The sequence below is a fragment of the Meleagris gallopavo genome, chromosome 6 (genome assembly GCF_905368555.1).
Source record: "Meleagris gallopavo chromosome 6, MGAL_WU_HG_1.1, whole genome shotgun sequence".
Lineage (NCBI taxonomy): Eukaryota > Metazoa > Chordata > Aves > Galliformes > Phasianidae > Meleagris > Meleagris gallopavo.
The window spans coordinates 48,406,351-48,428,701 of record NC_139409.1 but is presented as its reverse complement, the minus strand read 5'-3'; the positions used below and the strand labels follow the sequence as shown (position 1 = coordinate 48,428,701).

At 49.8% G+C, this 22,351-nt stretch overlaps 2 protein-coding genes, 1 long non-coding RNA gene and 2 gene segments (V, D, J or C); 4 read left to right on the top strand and 1 right to left on the bottom strand.

Annotated features, from left to right (window-relative positions):
* LOC146544174 (uncharacterized) overlaps positions 1 to 22,351 on the bottom strand; it is a 40,650-nt gene that overhangs the window by 9,112 nt on the left and 9,187 nt on the right. For 2 of the 13 annotated variants that reach the window (XR_014884025.1, XR_014884021.1), the window contains 4 exons: positions 19,934 to 20,033; positions 15,769 to 15,993; positions 7,607 to 7,706; positions 3,727 to 3,951 (listed from right to left, as the gene is read on the bottom strand). This is a non-coding gene — a long non-coding RNA (uncharacterized LOC146544174). Of the gene's footprint in view, positions 1 to 3,633; positions 3,952 to 5,428; positions 5,691 to 7,606; positions 7,707 to 15,768; positions 15,994 to 16,125; positions 16,692 to 17,759; positions 18,241 to 19,933; positions 20,034 to 22,351 lie in introns of those variants that run through there. The other 11 variants (XR_014884026.1, XR_014884028.1, XR_014884027.1 and 8 more) reach the window with 11 other exon arrangements.
* On the top strand, positions 184 to 1,143 carry LOC146544177 (Ig kappa chain V-III region PC 4050-like). The segment is given in 2 exon segments: positions 184 to 600; positions 695 to 1,143. Coding segments are annotated over 2 exon segments (492 nt in total).
* LOC146544176 (uncharacterized) lies at positions 1,272 to 2,875 on the top strand. Its single transcript, XM_085226662.1, has one exon. It carries the CDS (start codon positions 1,349 to 1,351, stop codon positions 2,132 to 2,134), a length of 786 nt encoding a protein of 261 aa, XP_085082788.1. The 5' UTR covers positions 1,272 to 1,348; the 3' UTR covers positions 2,135 to 2,875.
* Positions 12,784 to 13,461, top strand: LOC100540485 (Ig kappa chain V-III region PC 4050-like). The segment is given in 2 exon segments: positions 12,784 to 12,918; positions 13,013 to 13,461. Coding segments are annotated over 2 exon segments (471 nt in total).
* On the top strand, positions 13,656 to 14,467 carry LOC146544175 (uncharacterized). Its single transcript, XM_085226661.1, has one exon. The coding sequence runs from the start codon at positions 13,667 to 13,669 to the stop codon at positions 14,450 to 14,452; it is 786 nt and encodes a 261-aa protein (XP_085082787.1). The 5' UTR covers positions 13,656 to 13,666; the 3' UTR covers positions 14,453 to 14,467.

Sequence of the window (22,351 nt, the reverse complement as noted above, 5' to 3'; positions counted from 1 at the left end):
AGCCTGTCCTCTCTGCTTAGAGAGTTTTCTTACAGAAAAACAGGCTGGGCTAGCACCAAGCAGGCAGACCCATCTGTACTCTGACAGTGAGAAGTTGCAAAGGCACAGGAAGCGACCTATGACTGTGCTTACTGGCAGCCCACAGCCCTGCAGAACCCCCAGCAGCCAGCACACTGCTTGGCTGCGCTCCCCCTGGGGCAGGGGCTGCAGCCCTCCCCTGCTGCTGCCCTGCTGCCTGTCTGGGCAGCTCACCTGGGGCAGGATGTGACAAACAGCACCAGGCTGTGCGGCTGCTGTGGGCAACCCGCCTGCAAGGGGGAGAAGGCAAAGGAAGCAGCACGCTGGCAAGAGATACGGTCCGGTTTAACCCCAGCTGTCTGCTGGGGGCTGCTGTTGTGGAAATGGCTGCAAATGCTTCCTGATCCTATCGGCAGGTAGAGCAGCCTCATTGGGAATCACAGAAAGAAGTGATTTCCACTGCTCGGATCTGCTTTGGGACCTCTCGAGGGTGCGACTGAGGCTGTCCACGCAGGGAAGCCCGAAGGAGAGCAGCGACCATGTGGCTGCTGACAGCTCTCATGCTGGCAGTTGGTTTCTCCTGTACGTGCCCTGCTCACCACGCTGCCTGCATGAACAGCGGGAACCTCTGCCGTTCCAGCTTTGTCTGCCCACTTTCTCTCTTGCTTCCCCTTAGGTGGCTCTGCACAAGCCTTGCAGCAAAGTCCAGCGGCCGTCACCAAGCCTGAAAGCAAAACGGCGCTCATCACCTGCCGCATCTCCATCTCCAACTTTGACAAAGTCTTCATTCACTGGTACCGCAAGAGGCCTGGGGCAGCTCCCAAGCGCATTGCCTACATGGCGACCAGGCTGTTCCTTGAGAAGGAGTCGGATGAGGGGAAATTCAGCATCGAGAAGGACCTCGCCAAATCCCAGTGCACCCTGACAGTGGGCAGACTCACTGCGCAAGACGCTGCTACCTACTACTGTGCCAGATGGGATGCACAGCAGCAGAGAGCCATAGGGAACCTGCACAAAGACACGCTCTGCTTCTTGAGCCACGGCCTAGAATGCCAGAAGACTTGTGGGAATGGCCTCTCCTTCCCTCTGCATCTTTATTCTAGGCAAATCCTATGTGGGCTCTAAAACGTTTGCGTTTCTTGCACCGTTTGGCCCAGACTATAAGGTCCCTCTGTTGTCTGCTTTCTCACAGCATCACCTGCTGGCTGTGCAGGGCCCCTCTCTGGGTGGCCGCCAGTGAGTCACATCCTGCCCTCAGGCGCAGCCCCTGTCCCTGCCACAGAGCTGGGGGCTTTCTCTGGGGCACAGGCAAGCAGGCACCACGACAGGAATGCTGCTGCTGCTGCCACTCCTGGCCCTGGCTGAAGCCTGGTTGCATCCATTCCCCTCCCCGTGGAGGCTCCACTTGCAGCAGCAGCAGGAGGCTGTCCTGCCTACACCTGCGGGCAGCAGGCTGGCAGTGCTTGCTGCCTTTTCTCTCCTTCTGATCCATGGACATGCACAAGTGCTGCTGCAACAGAGTCCACCATCTGTTACCAAAATGGGATCCAAAAGTGTGACTATTGAGTGCAAAGCCGAGGGCATAGCTAACTTCCAGGCTGCCTACATCCACTGGTACCGACAACTGCCTGACAAAGCTCCTGAATGGCTCCTTTCTGTGACAGCAAAATCACAAGTTTCCTATGATTCCGAATCCTATAGGAACAAATATTCGTCTTATAAAAGAGAGAATAACATCTGCACTCTCTCAGTTAACAGCATACAGGATGGAGATGCAGGTACCTACTACTGTGCCTACTGGGAGTCTCACAGCGGGAGCAGCCTGCAGGCAGCCCTTACAGAAAGCTGGCTGCAACCTGAGCGGCACACTTTCATACAAGTGCCGAGAAACACAGCTGCCTTCCTGCCCCCATCTCTCAGCCTTCAAGACACCCCCACAAGCTCAAGCAGAGGAAGGAATTCCAAGACGAAAGCCGAGACACTGATGTGGCAATCATGTTCAGAGCTCACTGTCTGTGCCGCTATTCTGTGCAGCCTGAGTCCATCGTTTCCTCTCCCTCCAGCAGCCGTCCTGCCTCTAAGGTTCACTTTTTTGCCGCTGGAATGGCAGCACTAAAGGACCTGATGCAAAACGATGGATCTATCACAAGGAAACTGGCAGCGGGACTTTACAGAACATGTCCTGACAGGAGGTCTGCAGTGCATGCTGCAGTCGACAGAGACCTGGAGAGGATCCAGAGCAGATTCACTCTTTGTCAGAGAAGGGGAAACATAACTCTGCAAAGGACATGCGGTGGTAGGGGTGCTGTTTGTGGAGACAAACTACATCCAGGGTTGGGGCAGATGGCTGAGGAGGCCCATGGAGTTGTCCCCAGCATGAAGAAGTCAGCAGTTCACCATGAACTAGTCAATTTGTGCTACACAAGCAGGCAGCACTGTCTAGGAAGGGCTGATGAGAGATGCTTCTTGGACAGCCCTGGGGTCTGAGGAGAGTAGAGTGACCTGGGGAAGGGCACAACTGAACAACCCTGCTTTCTACGTGTGTGCTTAACAAGATTTATGGTAAGGTTAAATGGAATGTAGCAGATAGATAGATAGATGTATGCCCACAAAACAGTAGCTGGATTGAATATTTTAGGTCCTCTCTCCAGTGTTACTGATGGGGTTTCATTTGCCAGTGAATTTCCCGCACACAAATACGCACTCCCTGGCAATGAGCTGAAGACCTTCCATTGGATGAGCCATGGGTCATTTCCTCCTCCCAGCTGCTGATGCTTTCTCCACCTGGATGCCTTTATAACACTTCTCCACTACGTCAGCTCTACATTTCACTCCTGCAGACAGCATGCTGTTGCTTCCCTTACTCGTTGTGACTTCATTTTGGTCCCGTAAGTGCTGTTTCCTTTCTCCTCTCCATCCCGTGCATGGAGAACACAGTCCCTGCTCCAGGCTTGCTGGTTCCTGGCCTACGTGCAGTTTCTCCCTGTTCCCTTGCAGGTGGAGATGCACAGGCTGCACCGGTGCAAAGCCCAGCAGAGCGCAGGCTGTTGGAGGGCAGCTCAGTCACCATGACATGCCAGCTGAGTAGTGAAAACACTGTGCACTGGTACAGGCAGCTTCCCGGGGAGCCACCCAAGAGGATACTGTACATGTCTGGATCCTCACCTACCTTCGATGACAACAACGATAGACGGAAATTTCAGGTGCAAAAAAATCCTTCCAGCAATGTTCTGACAATAAAGAAAGCAACCCAGAGGGATACTGGTACTTATTACTGTGCATACTGGTATTATCAAGTCTTCACAGCATGAGATGGGCAAAGGCAAGCCGTACAAAAAGGCATCTGGCACTGTGAACCTCAAGCTCTCCACTCCTGCCGGATGCAGATACTTCTTTATGCCACCTTTCTCTGGTGATTTTCAGCGGCAGGAGAGCAAAAGCAAAAGATTAACATGGCAGATGCTAAACGAATTATCTTAACTAATTCTCAGAATATTTTCTCTGTGCTTACACATACCTGTAACATGCAGAAACTGAACAGTCTTAGTCACTTAAGGATAAAAAGAGGTGACTTTGCACTTATGGCAAAGAACTGACTGGACTCAGAGCGCTCACCTGACAGTGAGCACAGACTGTCTGTGCCTGGGAACGAGCAGTTGTCAATTTTCCTTCTTCATTAAAAGCTGTACAGCAAGCAGAGAAACATACCTCTATCTCCTGGAGGCTCTCATTTGGAAGGAGGCACACAAGTGAAGCAGCGAGAGAAAACTACCTGATCTTCTAGATCCTCCTTCATTCTTTTTCGGCTGTCATTTCAGTTACTACCAACTCCTTCTGCAGCCCCGAAAGCCCAATTTCACTGTCTCCATTTCTCATCTGATGCATCCAGACAGAACGTCACTCTTCTCCCGTGGGCCTGGTCTCCAATGAGCCCTTTGAGCAAAGAGCAGTGAGTTCTAAGAATTAGAGACTGTGGTCAAAGCCTCTCTCTGCTCTCGCTCCTTTCCCACGTTGCTGTAGCTTCTTGACAAGCACAGCCCCATGTTGTTATGCACAGAAAAAACAGCGCTGGAGACTTCTCCTCCCACTCAGTGTGTCCCCATCTGGGCCCCACTCACACATCCCTCAGTCTCAACAGCAGCTGAGCAGGAGCAGCAATCATGCTGCTGCTGGCAGCTCTGATGGTTGCAACTGCATGGTCTTGTAAGTGCTTTAGCTTATTTTTGCTCACAGGCAACCAAGCGTTGTGCCCTAACAGAAGTCTTCGCTAGAAGATTGCTGCCAATGAATAACAATTTCTCCTCTTTTTGTCTTGTCTCTCCCGTCTTTCTCTCTCTTTTTTTTTTTTTTTTTGTAATTCCAGATGGATTTGCACAGGAGATTCCCATACAGATCCCTGTATCCATCACCAAGTCACAAGGAAATACAGATCTGAAGTGTCATTTTAAGGACTTCTCTGGAAATTTTGATAACACCGTCATACACTGGTATCAACAGAAGGAGAATAAAGCTCCAGTCAGGATGATCTATTTTTCATCAGGGACAGTAGTAGCAGATGAGAGTTTCCAAAGGCACAGATACAGGATTCAAACTATTCCTGAGCAGAAACTTTGCACTCTTACCATAAGAAATGTAATTCCGGATGATGCTGCTACTTACTACTGTGCCTACTGGGACCCTCACTGTGCCAGGTGCCAAACAAACACCTCAACAAATACTTCCTCAGCTGCTCAACCACAAATCATTTGGAATAAACCAGATCAGCTCCCATGGTGTGGAGGAGCTGCGCAGCCAGAAGCAGTTCCATCTAAATCTCTCTGAGGATTTGGATATCTGCTTCTCTCAAATGAAGGACTCCGAAGCTATCTGCAAAGTCCACGCTGACCGTTTCTTCCCTGACAAAACTAGTTGGTGATAGCTTAACCTGGAAAGCCATGTGGTTTGAAAGGAATCTGCCCAGTACATGTCTCTTCTTGCAACAGATAGCACAAAGTTTCCTTTGTAATTATGCCTGCCGGGAGAGTTGCTGTGTTAGAAAGCTTCAGGACAAAACTGGGACGGTAGCTGTCATTCAGACATGAGCTGTGTGAGATCCCATCACTACCAGGCCCCAATCGTATTCATCCAGCATCAGGTACCGGGCAGATTTCTGCTCTGTGGGCAGAAGAATAGCAATGGACCGATACGCATTTCATCTATCCTGGTAGATTTTGGCCACAGGGTTCTAGTTTCCTGTACTCTCCATACATCCCTAACACAAATGTGATTGTAACTGACTGAGGTTGCCCACACAGCAGATTGCCCTGGGGTGCCGCTGCCAGGAGTGACTGTGCGCATGCATCTCCCTCCCTTCTCCTTCAGGTCTGTTCCATCCTTCTCTCCTCCTTGCTCATGCACTGAAGCCACCTACCTGCCTGTCCTGACATAAAATCAAACGGCTTTTGCCGTGGTATTCACTAGAAGGAGGCAGTCGTCCAATCCTCTTAGCAATATGAGCATAACACCACACTGCCACGTGTCTTTCTGCTCTTGTTTTCTAGTCTCTCTCTCCAAGAAGTGTTTGCATTTCTTCTGAGGCTCAAAACTGAAATCCTGTGGCTGTGCACTTCCTCCCACACTCCAGATCAAAGGCAGGGCACACGCTCACGGTGCTGCTGCCCGTTGCTGAAAGCTGATACCTACCGGCTCTTCAGCCGAGAAAAAGCATGCACAGGACAAACATGGCTGGAGATTTCTCCTCCCACCTGGGGCCCCGCTCACACATCTCTCAGTCTCAACAGCAGCTGAGCAGGGGAGGCAGACATGCTGCTGCTGGCAGCTCTGATGGTTGCAGCTGCCTGGTCTTGTAAGTCCTTCCGCTTCTTTTTCCTCACAGGCACCCACGGGTGACATAACAGATATCTTCCCAAGTGGAACGTTGCCCCTGAACAACGTTATTACTTCTCACTTTTACCTTTCTTTTCCTTGTTTGTTTGTTTTCTCTTTTTCCCCCACAGAACTTCCATCACCATAGACTCCCACTGGCTGCTGTCTCCATCCAAGGCCCCATTCATTCTGCTCCTCAACAGCAGCAAAGTGGAAGCAACGAACGTGCTGCTGCTGGCAGCTCTCACGACCACAACCACTTGGTCTCGTACATTCTGCTTTCTTAAGCTTCCTTTTCCTCACAGGAACCCATGGATGAGTTCAAAGACATCTTTCCAAATCCCTGATTGTCACTGAATAACAATTTCTCCTCCTTTTTTCCCCTTATTTCCTAGATGAATTTGCATGGAAAGTTCCCATTCAGAGCCCTCTATCCATCACCAAGTCACAAGGAAGTGCACGTCTGCAGTGTCGTTTTGGAGACTTGTTTGGACATTTTGATAACACCGTCATACACTGGTATCAACAAAAGGAGAATAGACCTCCAGAGAGGCTACTCTTCTTTGCAGAAGGGAAAACTAGAGTTGAAAGTGGCTTTCAAGGGAACAAGTACATGGTTGATAAAGTTTCTAGTCAGCAACTGTTCATTCTTACAATAAACAATGTAAGTCCAGATGATGCTGCTACATACTACTGTGCCTACTGGGACCCACACCTTGATAGATGCTCAGAGACCATCAAGCCACAAAACTCCTTCAACCACTCAACTTCTACTTCAGTCTGAACCACAGGATTGTTACTGCCTCATTCCCCCAGCCTTCTCACTCCATCTGCTATCAGCTGCTACCCAGAGCAAATACTGCACAGGTGCAGAGAATCCCAAACAATAAAGGGCTGGAAGGGACCTCTGGAGATCATCCACTCCATCCTCCCTGCTGAAGCAGACTCCCTAGAGCAGGTTACAAGGGAAAGAGTCCTAGAAGGTCTTGAATGTCACCAGAGGACACTCCCCACCCTCTCTGGGCAGCCTGTTCCTGTGCTCTGTCACCGTCAAAGGAAAGAAGTTTTTTCTCAAGTTCAGATGGAACCACCTGTGTTCCAGTTTGTAACACATCTTGCCCCATGTCCTGTTGCTGGGCAACACTGAAAGGAGCCTGGCCCATCCATTTCACTCCTGCCCTTATCATATTTACAAGCGTTGATAAGATCCCCTCTCAGTCTCCTCCAGGCTGAACAGTCCCAGGCCTTTCTGCCTTTCCTCGTAAGGCAGGTGCTCCATTCCCCTAATCACCTCTGTGGCCCACCACTGGACTCTCTAGAAGTTCCCTGCTTTTCTTGAACTGAGAATCCCAGAAGAGAACGCAGCACTCCAGATGTGGGGTCACCAGGGCAGAGCAGGAAGCGAGGATCGATCACCTCCCTCAACCTGCTGGCCACGCTCTTTTCAATCCACCCCAGGATCCCATTGGCCTTCTTGGCCGCAGGGGCACACTGCGGGCTCGTGGTCAACCTGCTGTCCTCCGGGTCCCCGGGGTCCTTCTCCATACAGCTCCTTTCCAGCATGTAATCACAAACCGATGCTGATGCATGTGGTTAATGCCCGCTCCTTTTGAAGCTTTTGAAGCCATTATTAGCACTCCAGTCTTCAAACACACATCCACCCTTTCTGAGGGCAAAACTCTTCGCTGCCTTAAGAATAAACGCATCACTACTGGAAACTCACCTGCTCCATTGGCGTGCTTTGCCTAGCCATGGCAGAAATTGACTGATTCTGGAGGAAAGCTGACACGGCCTTGATTTTCTGGTCCAGCCATTGTGATCCCCTAGGAAAGGAGGCCCACGAAAAGAACAACAGTGTGTGAATGCAAAACAATATTCTTGCAAATCCCAAGTGCTTCTAAGAAACGTCATCCTGCGTCCCCTGTGGTCTGCTCTGCTCTGCAAGTAGGAGACTCTTAACCCCCTGCAAATACAATTTGCCTGTTTTGGGTACTGCAAAATCCCAAGGAGGCCAATTTGCATTGGAGATTTACTCCCTCTTATCTACCACAAATGAAGATGTGCTTTTTATAAACTTCCCTGGACGCTTGCTCCCCGACTCTCCCTGCTCCCAGCTGGACATCTGGGGACAAATTCCTTTGGTCTGCTACGCAGGGTCACCATCAGCCCCCAAAGGAGTCAACTCCTCCTCCCGTGCAACACAGCTCGTTGTACTGGCGACAATTTCCTGTTCTCAGTCTCAACAGCAGCTGAGAAGGACAAGCAACCATGCTGCTGCTGGCAGCCCTTGTGGCCACAACCACTTGGTCTTGTTCGTACTTTTCCTTAAGCTTCCTTTTCCTCACAGGAACCATGGATGAGCTAAAAGGTATTATCCCAAATCCACAACCAACACTAAATAACATTTTCTCCTCTCTTTTTTTCCATTTTTTTCTAGATGGGTTTGTGTGGGAAATTCCCATACAGAGCCCTGTATCCATCACCAAGTCACGAGGAAGTACACGCCTGCAATGCCATTTTAAAGAGTTCTCGGGAAATTTTGATAACACTGCCATACACTGGTATCAACAGAAGGAGAATAAAACTCTGGTGAGGGTTGTCTACTTCACATCAGGAGCAACTGTAGTAGATGAGAGCTTCCAAAGGCACAGATACATGATTCAAACTATTTCTAGACAGAAACTTTGCATTCTTACCATCAGAAATGTACTTCTAGACGACGCTGCTACCTACTATTGTGCCTACTGGGTCCCACACTACAGCAGCAGCCCCACAATCACCTCAACCAAAACTCCTCCAGCAGCTCAACCACAAACCATGATTCTATGATTCCTTCAGTACAAAGCAGTGCTTTTTCATGCTCTTGCTCCTGGTGATGGCTGAAGATTTTCAAAGCCTTTTGCTTGATAAGACAACAAAGAGAGATCTTTAGCTTGAAGGGTCCTAAGATTTTCAGTGAAGAAAAAAGTCTTATTTTGATTCAGAAGATAGCAACCGAGGGAGAAGGAAGATTTGCTGTTCATTCCTCCGGAGACCCGGAGAGGAATATCTTTCTTCTTTTTCGAGCTGTGTCAGTGTCTTTCGCCATCCTTCTTGCTTTCACTTTCTGTGTTTGACTCCCACTCATCATAGGAACAACACATCGGAATCACTACAGAAGTGCGGATGCTGCGATGCCAAAGCTAGTCCCAACAAAAAGAGCTTTCCACCTTTAAGAACACCTTTCCATATTTATGCCTTTAAGCAATGTGTCCCTCTTAGCTTCTGATTCAATGTTCATGTTGACCCTCATGGCTATGAAAATAATCCAGGTACCAGCGTTTTCTCAGATGTTATCTTGGGCTGTCCTGAAGGAAACAAGCGTGCAAAGGAGAAGCCTTCATCATCCTTCTGCTGACACAGGAAAAGATGAGCCATAGAGGGTCAGAGAGTTGAACAGGAAAGGGAGCTTTACTGAAAAATGTTGATGGCTAACTGTAACCAGGCACAGAGAAAGGCAGAGCTCCTGAAGTTGCTCAGTGGTACATGGATTTGGGTTTTCTGGGCAAAGCAGTCAGCAAGAGCAAGTTGCAGTTCCATCATATGCTAGTTTTATAAAGCAAAGATTTAAGAAAAAACAATTGCTCTTTGTGTCAGAAGGTGGATATTGTTAAGACTTTACCCTGTGTTTGTCTGCTCCTTCCAGACAGAGCAGGAAGGAAAACCTGAACCTGCACTACAGCAGTCCAACTTCCTCCAAGCTCCTGGTGCCTGGATGCCCTGAAGCAGCAATGGGCAGGACCAGGGCCAGCACAGCACTCCTGTCATCTTGTAGCTCTTTGGACAGCTATAAATTGAACTTACATCTTTTCCCCCTTCTCACCAGACCACATGCATTGTTTCCAACAGCACCAGGTTTTCACTACCTACTGTTTTGCCATTAAGGCAGGAAAACAGCAGCAAGGCTTATAAAAGTCTAATGGTTATGGAAGGCAGGCCCTTCATCAGAAATCGATTAGCTGTGGAGGTAGCTCTTCTGGCAAGCCCTTTTCTCACGCTTGTATTAGGAACAGAACTCATGCTGCTGGAGGGAGCTAGGCCTCACTCTTGGGACTCCCATGGAACTTGCAGACACCGTGAGCACTCAGTGCTTTGAGAGGTCTCTGCACTGAGCTGGATGAAGCCACCCAAAGTCTGCCTTTCCTTGAGAAAACTCATTCCTAACAGAAGACTTGATGCCTTCATCCCATATAAGAGAGAAACCTCAATACAGTTTTGTTTCTGTAGGAACAAACAACCCAGAACTGTTAGTAAAATGTGGTTGATTTGTTGAGTCTCATAGCAACTCCGTCTTTTACGCAGAGGAAGCTGTTAGGAACTAGAGACAAGCCAGGTTGAAAGAAAAGTCCCCAGGTGTAGATTGCCCCCAGTAATTTGAGCGTGCACAGAATCCCACAGAGTTGAAAAGAAAGACTAGGCATGAGAAACCGCAGTGAGATTAGAGGCAGGAATGGGGAGTGTCTTTGATAAATTCGTAGTGCTGGGAAAATAATGGCTTGAGTAGCAGGGTCACCAACCAGCAGACCAGGCTGCCCAGAGCCACATCCAGCCTGGCCTTTAATGCCTCCAGGGATGGGGCATCCACAGCCTCCTTGGGCAACCTGTTCCAGTGCCTCACCACCCTCTGGGTGAAAAACTTCCTCCTAACATCCAACCTAAACCTCCCCTGGCTCAGGTTAAAACCATCCCCCCTTGTCCTATCACTATCCACCCTCACAAACAGCCATTCCCCTCCTGTTTATAGGCTCCTTTCAAATATTGGAAGGCCACAAGGAAACTTCCCCACAGCCTTCTCTTACTCCAGGCTAAACAAGCCCAGTCCCCACAACTTTCCTCACGGGAGAGCTGCTGCAGCCCTCTGATCACCTCAGTGCCCTCCTCTGGACCCGCTCCAAGAGCTCCACGTCCTTCCTGTGCTGGGGGCCCCAGGCCTGGACGCAGTGCTGCAGATGGGGCCTCACAAGAGCCGAGCAGAGGGGGACAATCACCTCCCTCTCCCTGCTGGCCACCCCTTTTTTCATGCAGCCCAGATCACAGTTGGCCTTCCGGGCTGCAGGCGCACACTGCTGGCTCATGTCCAGCTTCTCGCCCACCAGGACCCCCAAGTCCTTCTCTGCAGGGCTGCTCTCATGGGGTTCTTCTCCCAGTTTGCATATACGCCTGGGATGGCCCCAACCCAACTGCAGCACCTTGCACTTGGCAATGTTTAACATCAGTAGGTTCTCATGGGCCCACTTCTCCAGCCTGTCCAGGTCCCTCTGGATGGCTTCCCTTCCTTCCAGCCTATCGACTGCACCGCTCAGCCTGGTGTCATCTGCAAACTTGCTGAGGGTGCACCGGTCCCAAGTACGACCCTGAAGGACACTTCTTGTGACTGGCCTCCAACCTGACACAGAACCATGGATCAAAACTCTTTGGCTGCATGCAGCCAGCCAGTTCTTAATCCATCGAATAGTCCATCCTTCAAATCCGTACCTCTCCAACTAGGAGGGAAGGATGTAGTGAGACACAATGTCAAAGACCTTGCAGAAGTCCAGGAAGACGACATCCATCACATTTCCTCCATCCACCAAAGGCGTCACTCCATCATAGAAAACCACCAGATTGGTCAGACGTGATCTGCCCTGGGTGAAGCCATGCTGGCTGTCTTGGATCACCTCTGCCTCGCACGTGCCATAACATAGCTTCCAGGAGGATCTGCTCCGTGATCTTCCCAGGCACAGAGGAGAGGCTCACTGGCCTGTAGTTCCTTGGGTCATCCTTTCTCCCTTTCCTGAAAATGGGAGTGACCTTTCCTTTTTGCCAGTTCCTGGGGTCTTCACTGAACAGCCATGATTTTTCAAATAAGATGGAGGGCGGTTCAGCAACCACATCAGCCGTCTCTCTCGGAACCTTTGACTGCATGTCATGTGGCCCCGTGGACTTACATACATTCAGTTTCCCAAGGAGGTCTCAGACTTGTTCCACTGTTACAGTGGGATGCAATCTGCTCCTCTCACCCACACCTAGAGCTGCAGGGTCCTGGCAGGCACGGCAAGCCTGACCACCTGTGAAGACCGAGGCAAAGCTCTCATTGAGTACTCAGCTTTTTCTACGTCTCAGGAAGCCAGCTCTCCATCACAGAAATGAGTGTCTTGCTCCTGCTGTCCTGCAGGTGCCCTGCATGTTTATACTAGAAAGCATTTCCATTTCAGCTAAGGATGAGCACGTGTCCCGGCCTGCTGAAGTTGTCATGTTACCAAGAGCAAAGGAAGTGGCTAAGTATGAAGACAGCTGCCTCAAAAGGCAGAGAAGCACAGTGGGGCTGCCACCGGCTGTGGGACACGCAGGTCCCTCCTTCCCACCCCTCAGGATCCAGCTGTCTCCTCCAGTACGTTCTCTACCCGGGATTGAGCGAGCCTGTCCTCTCTGCTTAGAGAGTTTTCTTACAGAAAAACAGGCTGGGCTAGCACCAAGCAGGCAGACCCATCTGTACTCTGACAGTGAGAAGTTGCAAAGGCACAGGAAGCGACCTATGACTGTGCTTACTGGCAGCCCACAGCCCTGCAGAACCCCCAGCAGCCAGCACACTGCTTGGCTGCGCTCCCCCTGGGGCAGGGGCTGCAGCCCTCCCCTGCTGCTGCCCTGCTGCCTGTCTGGGCAGCTCACCTGGGGCAGGATGTGACAAACAGCACCGGGCTGTGCGGCTGCTGTGGGCAACCAGCCTGCAAGGGGGAGAAGGCAAAGGAAGCAGCACGCTGGCAAGAGACACGGTCCGGTTTAACCCCAGCTGTCTGCTGGGGGCTGCTGTTGTGGAAATGGCTGCAAATGCTTCCTGATCCTATCGGCAGGTAGAGCAGCCTCATTGGGAATCACAGAAAGAAGTGATTTCCACTGCTCGGATCTGCTTTGGGACCTCTCGAGGGTGCGACTGAGGCTGTCCACGCAGGGAAGCCCGAAGGAGAGCAGCGACCACGTGGCTGCTGACAGCTCTCATGCTGGCAGTTGGTTTCTCCTGTACGTGCCCTGCTCACCACGCTGCCTGCATGAACAGCGGGAACCTCTGCCGTTCCAGCTTTGTCTGCCCACTTTCTCTCTTGCTTCCCCTTAGGTGGCTCTGCACAAGCCCTGCAGCAAAGTCCAGCGGCCGTCACCAAGCCTGAAAGCAAAACGGCGCTCATCACCTGCCGCATCTCCATCTCCAACTTTGACAAAGTCTTCATTCACTGGTACCGCAAGAGGCCTGGGGCAGCTCCCAAGCGCATTGCCTACATGGCGACCAGGCTGTTCCTTGAGAAGGAGTCGGATGAGGGGAAATTCAGCATCGAGAAGGACCTCGCCAAATCCCAGTGCACCCTGACAGTGGGCAGACTCACTGCGCAAGACGCTGCTACCTACTACTGTGCCAGATGGGATGCACAGCAGCAGAGAGCCATAGGGAACCTGCACAAAGACACGCTCTGCTTCCTGAGCCACGGCCTAGAATGCCAGAAGACTTGTGGGAATGGCCTCTCCTTCCCTCTGCATCTTTATTCTAGGCAAATCCTATGTGGGCTCTAAAACGTTTGCGTTTCTTGTACCGTTTGGCCCAGACTATAAGGTCCCTCTGTTGTCTGCTTTCTCACAGCATCACCTGCTGGCTGTGCAGGGCCCCTCTCTGGGTGGCCGCCAGTGAGTCACATCCTGCCCTCAGGCACAGCCCCTGTCCCTGCCACAGAGCTGGGGGCTTTCTCTGGGGCACAGGCAAGCAGGCACCACGACAGGAATGCTGCTGCTGTTGCCACTCCTGGCCCTGGCTGAAGCCTGGTTGCATCCATTCCCCTCCCCGTGGAGGCTCCACTTGCAGCAGCAGCAGGAGGCTGTCCTGCCTACACCTGCGGGCAGCAGGCTGGCAGTGCTTGCTGCCTTTTCTCTCCTTCTGATCCATGGACATGCACAAGTGCTGCTGCAACAGAGTCCACCATCTGTTACCAGAATGACATTCAGAACTGTGAATATTGACTGCAAAGCCGAGGGCATAGCTAACTTCCAGGCTGCCTACATCCACTGGTACCGACAACTGCCTCACAAAGCTCCTGAACGGCTTCTCTATGTGACACCAGCATCACAAGTTATCTATGATTCAGAATCTTATAGGAACAAATATTCGTCTTATAAAAGAGAGAATAACATCTGCACTCTCTTAGTTAACAGCATACAGGATGGAGATGCAGGTACCTACTACTGTGCCTACTGGGAGTCTCACAGCGGGAGCAGCCTGCAGGCAGCCCTTACAGAAAGCTGGCTGCAACCTGAGCGGCACACTTTCATACAAGTGCCGAGAAACACAGCTGCCTTCCTGCCCCCATCTCTCAGCCTTCAAGACACCCCCACAAGCTCAAGCAGAGGAAGGAATTCCAAGACGAAAGCCAGGACACTGATGTGGCAATCATGTTCAGAGCTCACTGTCTGTGCCGCTATTCTGTGCAGCCTGAGTCCATCGTTTCCTCTCCCTCCAGCAGCCGTCCTGCCTCTAAGGTTCACTTTTTTGCCGCTGGAATGGCAGCACTAAAGGACCTGATGCAAAACGATGGATCTATCACAAGGAAACTGGCAGCAGGACTTTACAGAACATGTCCTGACAGGAGGTCTGCAGTGCATGCTGCAGTCGACAGAGACCTGGAGAGGATCCAGAGCAGATTCACTCTTTGTCAGAGAAGGGGAAACATAACTCTGCAAAGGACATGCGGTGGTAGGGGTGCTGTTTGTGGAGACAAACAACATCCAGGGTTGGTGCAGATGGCAGAGGAGGCCCATGGAGTTGTCTCCAGTGTTACTGATGGGGTTTCATTTGCCAGTGAATTTCCCTCACACAAATACGCCCTCCCTGGCAATGAGCTGAAGACCTTCCATTGGATGAGCCATGGGTCATTTCCTCCTCCCAGCTGCTGATGCTTTCTCCACCTGGATGCCTTTATAACACTTCTCCACTACGTCAGCTCTACATTTCACTCCTGCAGACAGCATGCTGTTGCTTCCCTTACTCGTTGTGACTTCATTTTGGTCCCGTAAGTGCTGTTTCCTTTCTCCTCTCCATCCCGTGCATGGAGAACACAGTCCCTGCTCCAGGCTTGCTGGTTCCTGGCCTACGTGCAGTTTCTCCCTGTTCCCTTGCAGGTGGAGATGCACAGGCTGCACCGGTGCAAAGCCCAGCAGAGCGCAGGCTGTTGGAGGGCAGCTCAGTCACCATGACATGCCAGCTGAGTAGTGAAAACACTGTGCACTGGTACAGGCAGCTTCCCGGGGAGCCACCCAAGAGGATACTGTACATGTCTGGATCCTCACCTACCTTCGATGACAACAACGATAGACGGAAATTTCAGGTGCAAAAAAATCCTTCCAGCAATGTTCTGACAATAAAGAAAGCAACCCAGAGGGATACTGGTACTTATTACTGTGCATACTGGTATTATCAAGTCTTCACAGCATGAGATGGGCAAAGGTAAGCCGTACAAAAAGGCATCTGGCACTGTGAACCTCAAGCTCTCCACTCCTGCCGGATGCAGATACTTCTTTATGCCACCTTTCTCTGGTGATTTTCAGCGGCAGGAGAGCAAAAGCAAAAGATTAACATGGCAGATGCTAAACGAATTATCTTAACTAATTCTCAGAATATTTTCTCTGTGCTTACACATACCTGTAACATGCAGAAACTGAACAGTCTTAGTCACTTAAGGATAAAAAGAGGTGACTTTGCACTTATGGCAAAGAACTGACTGGACTCAGAGCGCTCACCTGACAGTGAGCACAGACTGTCTGTGCCTGGGAACGAGCAGTTGTAAATTTTCCTTCTTCATTAAAAGCTGTACAGCAAGCAGAGAAACATACCTCTATCTCCTGGGGGCTCTCATTTGGAAGGAGGCACACAAGTGAAGCAGTGAGAGAAAACCACCTGATCTTCTAGATCCTCCTTCATTCTTTTTCGGCTGTCATTTCAGTTACTACCAACTCCTTCTGCAGCCCCAAAAGCCCAATTTCACTGTCTCCATTTCTCATCTGATGCATCCAGACAGAACGTCACTCTTCTCCCGTGGGCCTGGTCTCCAATGAGCCCTTTGAGCAAAGAGCAGTGAGTTCTAAGAATTAGAGACTGTGGTCAAAGCCTCTTTTCACCGTGCAGAGGAAAGCTGGCATTTGTCTGTCAGTGAGCTCCACAACTGAGTAGTGAATTTGATTAGAACTCACGCACAACATCCTGTGAGGTACTGCACTCGAGAGACCGGACCTTCAGCCACACACACACACACTGCCACAGGGGTGGTTTTGCAAGGCTCTGAACACTGCTCCTGCTGAATGTGCCATCGTGCCTTTGAGTCCTTGCATGGAGCAACGGTTCTTTGCTTTTCTCTGAAAAGCAGACAGGACCACCATCTTCTGAACAACCTCAGCATTCTCTGCTCTCGCTCCTTTCCCACGTTGCTGTAGCTTCTTGACAAGCACAGCCCCATGTTGTTATGCACAGAAAAAACAGCGCTGGAGACTTCTCCTCCCACTCAGTGTGTCCCCATCTGGGCCCCACTCACACATCCCTCAGTCTCAACAGCAGCTGAGCAGGAGCAGCAATCATGCTGCTGCTGGCAGCTCTGATGGTTGCAACTGCATGGTCTTGTAAGTGCTTTAGCTTATTTTTGCTCACAGGCAACCAAGCGTTGTGCCCTAACAGAAGTCTTCGCTAGAAGATTGCTGCCAATGAATAACAATTTCTCCTCTTTTTGTCTTGTCTCTCCCGTCTTTCTCTCTCTTTTTTTTTTTTTTTTTTTTTGTAATTCCAGATGGATTTGCACAGGAGATTCCCATACAGATCCCTGTATCCATCACCAAGTCACAAGGAAATACAGATCTGAAGTGTCATTTTAAGGACTTCTCTGGAAATTTTGATAACACCGTCATACACTGGTATCAACAGAAGGAGAATAAAGCTCCAGTCAGGATGATCTATTTTTCATCAGGGACAGTAGTAGCAGATGAGAGTTTCCAAAGGCACAGATATAGGATTCAAACTATTCCTAGACAGAAACTTTGCACTCTTACCATAAGAAATGTAATTCCGGATGATGCTGCTACTTACTACTGTGCCTACTGGGACCCTCACTGTGCCAGGTGCCAAACAAACACCTCAACAAATACTTCCTCAGCTGCTCAACCACAAATCATTTGGAATAAACCAGATCAGCTCCCATGGTGTGGATGAGCTGCGCAGCCAGAAGCAGTTCCATCTAAATCTCTCTGAGGATTTGGATATCTGCTTCTCTCAAATGAAGGACTCTGAAGCTATCTGCAAAGTCCACGCTGACCGTTTCTTCCCTGACAAAACTAGTTGGTGATAGCTTAACCTGGAAAGCCATGTGGTTTGAAAGGAATCTGCCCAGTACATGTCTCTTCTTGCAACAGATAGCACAAAGTTTCCTTTGTAATTATGCCTGCCGGGAGAGTTGCTGTGTTAGAAAGCTTCAGGACAAAACTGGGACGGTAGCTGTCATTCAGACATGAGCTGTGTGAGATCCCATCACTACCAGGCCCCAATCGTATTCATCCAGCATCAGGTACCGGGCAGATTTCTGCTCTGTGGGCAGAAGAATAGCAATGGACCGATACGCATTTCATCTGTCCTGGTAGATTTTGGCCACAGGGTTCTAGTCTCCTGTTCTCTCCATACATCCCTAGCACAAATGTGATTGTAACTGACTGAGGTTGCCCACACAGCAGATTGCCCTGGGGTGCCGCTGCCAGGAGTGACTGTGCGCATGCATCTCCCTCCCTTCTCCTTCAGGTCTGTTCCATCCTTCTCTCCTCCTTGCTCATGCACTGAAGCCACCTACCTGCCTGTCCTGACATAAAATCAAACGGCTTTTGCCGTGGTATTCACTAGAAGGAGGCAGTCGTCCAATCCTCTTAGCAATATGAGCATAACACCACACTGCCACGTGTCTTTCTGCTCTTGTTTTCTAGTCTCTCTCTCCAAGAAGTGTTTGCATTTCTTCTGAGGCTCAAAACTGAAATCCTGTGGCTGTGCACTTCCTCCCACACTCCAGATCAAAGGCAGGGCACACGCTCACGGTGCTGCTGCCCGTTGCTGAAAGCTGATACCTACCGGCTCTTCAGCCGAGAAAAAGCATGCACAGGACAAACATGGCTGGAGATTTCTCCTCCCACCTGGGGCCCCGCTCACACATCTCTCAGTCTCAACAGCAGCTGAGCAGGGGAGGCAGACATGCTGCTGCTGGCAGCTCTGATGGTTGCAGCTGCCTGGTCTTGTAAGTCCTTCCGCTTCTTTTTCCTCACAGGCACCCACGGGTGACATAACAGATATCTTCCCAAGTGGAACGTTGCCCCTGAACAATGTTATTACTTCTCACTTTTACCTTTCTTTTCCTTGTTTGTTTGTTTTCTCTTTTTCCCCCACAGAACTTCCATCACCATAGACTCCCACTGGCTGCTGTCTCCATCCAAGGCCCCATTCATTCTGCTCCTCAACAGCAGCAAAGTGGAAGCAACGAACGTGCTGCTGCTGGCAGCTCTCACGACCACAACCACTTGGTCTCGTACATTCTGCTTTCTTAAGCTTCCTTTTCCTCACAGGAACCCATGGATGAGTTCAAAGACATCTTTCCAAATCCCTGATTGTCACTGAATAACAATTTCTCCTTCTTTTTTTTTCTTATTTCCTAGATGAATTTGCATGGAAAGTTCCCATTCAGAGCCCTCTATCCATCACCAAGTCACAAGGAAGTGCACGTCTGCAGTGTCGTTTTGGAGACTTGTTTGGACATTTCGATAACACCGTCATACACTGGTATCAACAAAAGGAGAATAGACCTCCAGAGAGGCTACTCTTCTTTGCAGAAGGGAAAACTAGAGTTGAAAGTGGCTTTCAAGGGAACAAGTACATGGTTGATAAAGTTTCTAGTCAGCAACTGTTCATTCTTACAATAAACAATGTAAGTCCAGATGATGCTGCTACATACTACTGTGCCTACTGGGACCCACACCTTGATAGATGCTCAGAGACCATCAAGCCACAAAACTCCTTCAACCACTCAACTTCTACTTCAGTCTGAACCACAGGATTGTTACTGCCTCATTCCCCCAGCCTTCTCACTCCATCTGCTATCAGCTGCTACCCAGAGCAAATACTGCACAGGTGCAGAGAATCCCAAACAATAAAGGGCTGGAAGGGACCTCTGGAGATCATCCACTCCATCCTCCCTGCTGAAGCAGACTCCCTAGAGCAGGTTACAAGGGAAAGAGTCCTAGAAGGTCTTGAATGTCACCAGAGAACACTCCCCACCCTCTCTGGGCAGCCTGTTCCTGTGCTCTGTCACCGTCAAAGGAAAGAAGTTTTTTCTCAAGTTCAGATGGAACCACCTGTGTTCCAGTTTGTAACACATCTTGCCCCATGTCCTGTTGCTGGGCAACACTGAAAGGAGCCTGGCCCATCCATTTCACTCCTGCCCTTATCATATTTACAAGCGTTGATAAGATCCCCTCTCAGTCTCCTCCAGGCTGAACAGTCCCAGGCCTTTCTGCCTTTCCTCGTAAGGCAGGTGCTCCATTCCCCTAATCACCTCTGTGGCCCACCACTGGACTCTCTAGAAGTTCCCTGCTTTTCTTGAACTGAGAATCCCAGAAGAGAACGCAGCACTCCAGATGTGGGGTCACCAGGGCAAAGCAGGAAGCGAGGATCACCTCCCTCAACCTGCTGGCCACGCTCTTTTCAATCCACCCCAGGATCCCGTTGGCCTTCTTGGCCGCAGGGGCACACTGCGGGCTCGTGGTCAACCTGCTGTCCTCCGGGTCCCCGGGGTCCTTCTCCATACAGCTCCTTTCCAGCATGTAATCACAAACCGATGCTGATGCATGTGGTTAATGCCCGCTCCTTTTGAAGCTTTTGAAGCCATTATTAGCACTCCAGTCTTCAAACACACATCCACCCTTTTTGAGGGCAAAACTCTTCGCTGCCTTAAGAATAAACGCATCACTACTGGAAACTCACCTGCTCCATTGGCGTGCTTTGCCTAGCCATGGCAGAAATTGACTGATTCTGGAGGAAAGCTGACACGGCCTTGATTTTCTGGTCCAGCCATTGTGATCCCCTAGGAAAGGAGGCCCACAAAAAGAACAACAGTGTGTGAATGCAAAACAATATTCTTGCAAATCCCAAGTGCTTCTAAGAAACATGTCATCCTGCGTCCCCTGTGGTCTGCTCTGCTCCACAAGTAGGAGACTCTTAACCCCCTGCAAATACAATTTGCCTGTTTTGGGTACTGCAAAATCCCAAGGAGGCCAATTTGCATTGGAGATTTACTCCCTCTTATCTACCACAAATGAAGATGTGCTTTTTATAAACTTCCCTGGACGCTTGCTCCCCGACTCTCCCTGCTCCCAGCTGGACATCTGGGGACAAATTCCTTTGGTCTGCTGCGCAGGGTCACCATCAGCCCCCAAAGGAGTCAACTCCTCCTCCCGTGCAACACAGCTCGTTGTACTGGCGACAATTTCCTGTTCTCAGTCTCAACAGCAGCTGAGAAGGACAAGCAACCATGCTGCTGCTGGCAGCCCTTGTGGCCACAACCACTTGGTCTTGTTCGTACTTTTCCTTAAGCTTCCTTTTCCTCACAGGAACCATGGATGAGCTAAAAGGTATTATCCCAAATCCACAACCAACACTAAATAACATTTTCTCCTCTCTTTTTTTCCATTTTTTTCTAGATGGGTTTGTGTGGGAAATTCCCATACAGAGCCCTGTATCCATCACCAAGTCACGAGGAAGTACACGCCTGCAATGCCATTTTAAAGAGTTCTCGGGAAGTTTTGATAACACTGCCATACACTGGTATCAACAGAAGGAGAATAAAACTCTGGTGAGGGTTGTCTACTTCACATCAGGAGCAACTGTAGTAGATGAGAGCTTCCAAAGGCACAGATACATGATTCAAACTATTTCTAGACAGAAACTTTGCATTCTTACCATCAGAAATGTACTTCTAGACGACGCTGCTACCTACTATTGTGCCTACTGGGTCCCACACTACAGCAGCAGCCCCACAATCACCTCAACCAAAACTCCTCCAGCAGCTCAACCACAAACCATGATTCTATGATTCCTTCAGTACAAAGCAGTGCTTTTTCATGCTCTTGCTCCTGGTGATGGCTGAAGATTTTCAAAGCCTTTTGCTTGATAAGACAACAAAGAGAGATCTTTAGCTTGAAGGGTCCTAAGATTTTCAGTGAAGAAAAAAGTCTTATTTTGATTCAGAAGATAGCAACCGAGGGAGAAGGAAGATTTGCTGTTCATTCCTCCGGAGACCCGGAGAGGAATATCTTTCTTCTTTTTCGAGCTGTGTCAGTGTCTTTCGCCATCCTTCTTGCTTTCACTTTCTGTGTTTGACTCCCAGTCATCATAGGAACAACACATTGGAATCACTACAGAAGTGCGGATGCTGCGATGCCAAAGCTAGTCCCAACAAAAAGAGCTTTCCACCTTTAAGAACACCTTTCCATATTTATGCCTTTAAGCAATGTGTCCCTCTTAGCTTCTGATTCAATGTTCATGTTGACCCTCATGGCTATGAAAATAATCCACGGGTACCAGGGTTTTCTCAGATGTTATCTTGGGCTGTCCTGAAGGAAACAAGCGTGCAAAGGAGAAGCCTTCATCATCCTTCTGCTGACACAGGAAAAGATGAGCCATAGAGGGTCAGAGAGTTGAACAGGAAAGGGAGCTTTACTGAAAAATGTTGATGGCTAACTGTAACCAGGCACAGAGAAAGGCAGAGCTCCTGAAGTTGTTCAGTGGTACATGGATTTGGGTTTTCTGGGCAAAGCAGTCAGCAAGAGCAAGTTGCAGTTCCATCATATGCTAGTTTTATAAAGCAAAGATTTAAGAAAAAACAATTGCTCTTTGTGTCAGAAGGTGGATATTGTTAAGACTTTACCCTGTGTTTGTCTGCTCCTTCCAGACAGAGCAGGAAGGAAAACCTGAACCTGCACTACAGCAGTCCAACTTCCTCCAAGCTCCTGGTGCCTGGATGCCCTGAAGCAGCAATGGGCAGGACCAGGGCCAGCACAGCACTCCTGTCATCTTGTAGCTCTTTGGACAGGTATAAATTGAATTTACATCTTTTCCCCCTTCTCACCAGACCACATGTATTGTTTCCAACAGCACCAGGTTTTCACTACCTACTGTTTTGCCATTAAGGCAGGAAAACAGCAGCAAGGCTTATAAAAGTCTAATGGTTATGGAAGGCAGGCCCTTCATCAGAAATCGATTAGCTGTGGAGGTAGCTCTTCTGGCAAGCCCTTTTCTCACGCTTGTATTAGGAACAGAACTCATGCTGCTGGAGGGAGCTAGGCCTCACTCTTGGGACTCCCATGGAACTTGCAGACACCGTGAGCACTCAGTGCTTTGAGA

What these genes read in the sequence shown, in the direction of transcription:
- LOC146544175 (XM_085226661.1), top strand. Translation starts at nt 13,667, where the DNA reads ATGCTGCTGCTGTTGCCACTCCTGGCCCTGGCTGAAGCCTGGTTGCAT.
- LOC146544176 (XM_085226662.1), top strand. Translation starts at nt 1,349, where the DNA reads ATGCTGCTGCTGCTGCCACTCCTGGCCCTGGCTGAAGCCTGGTTGCAT.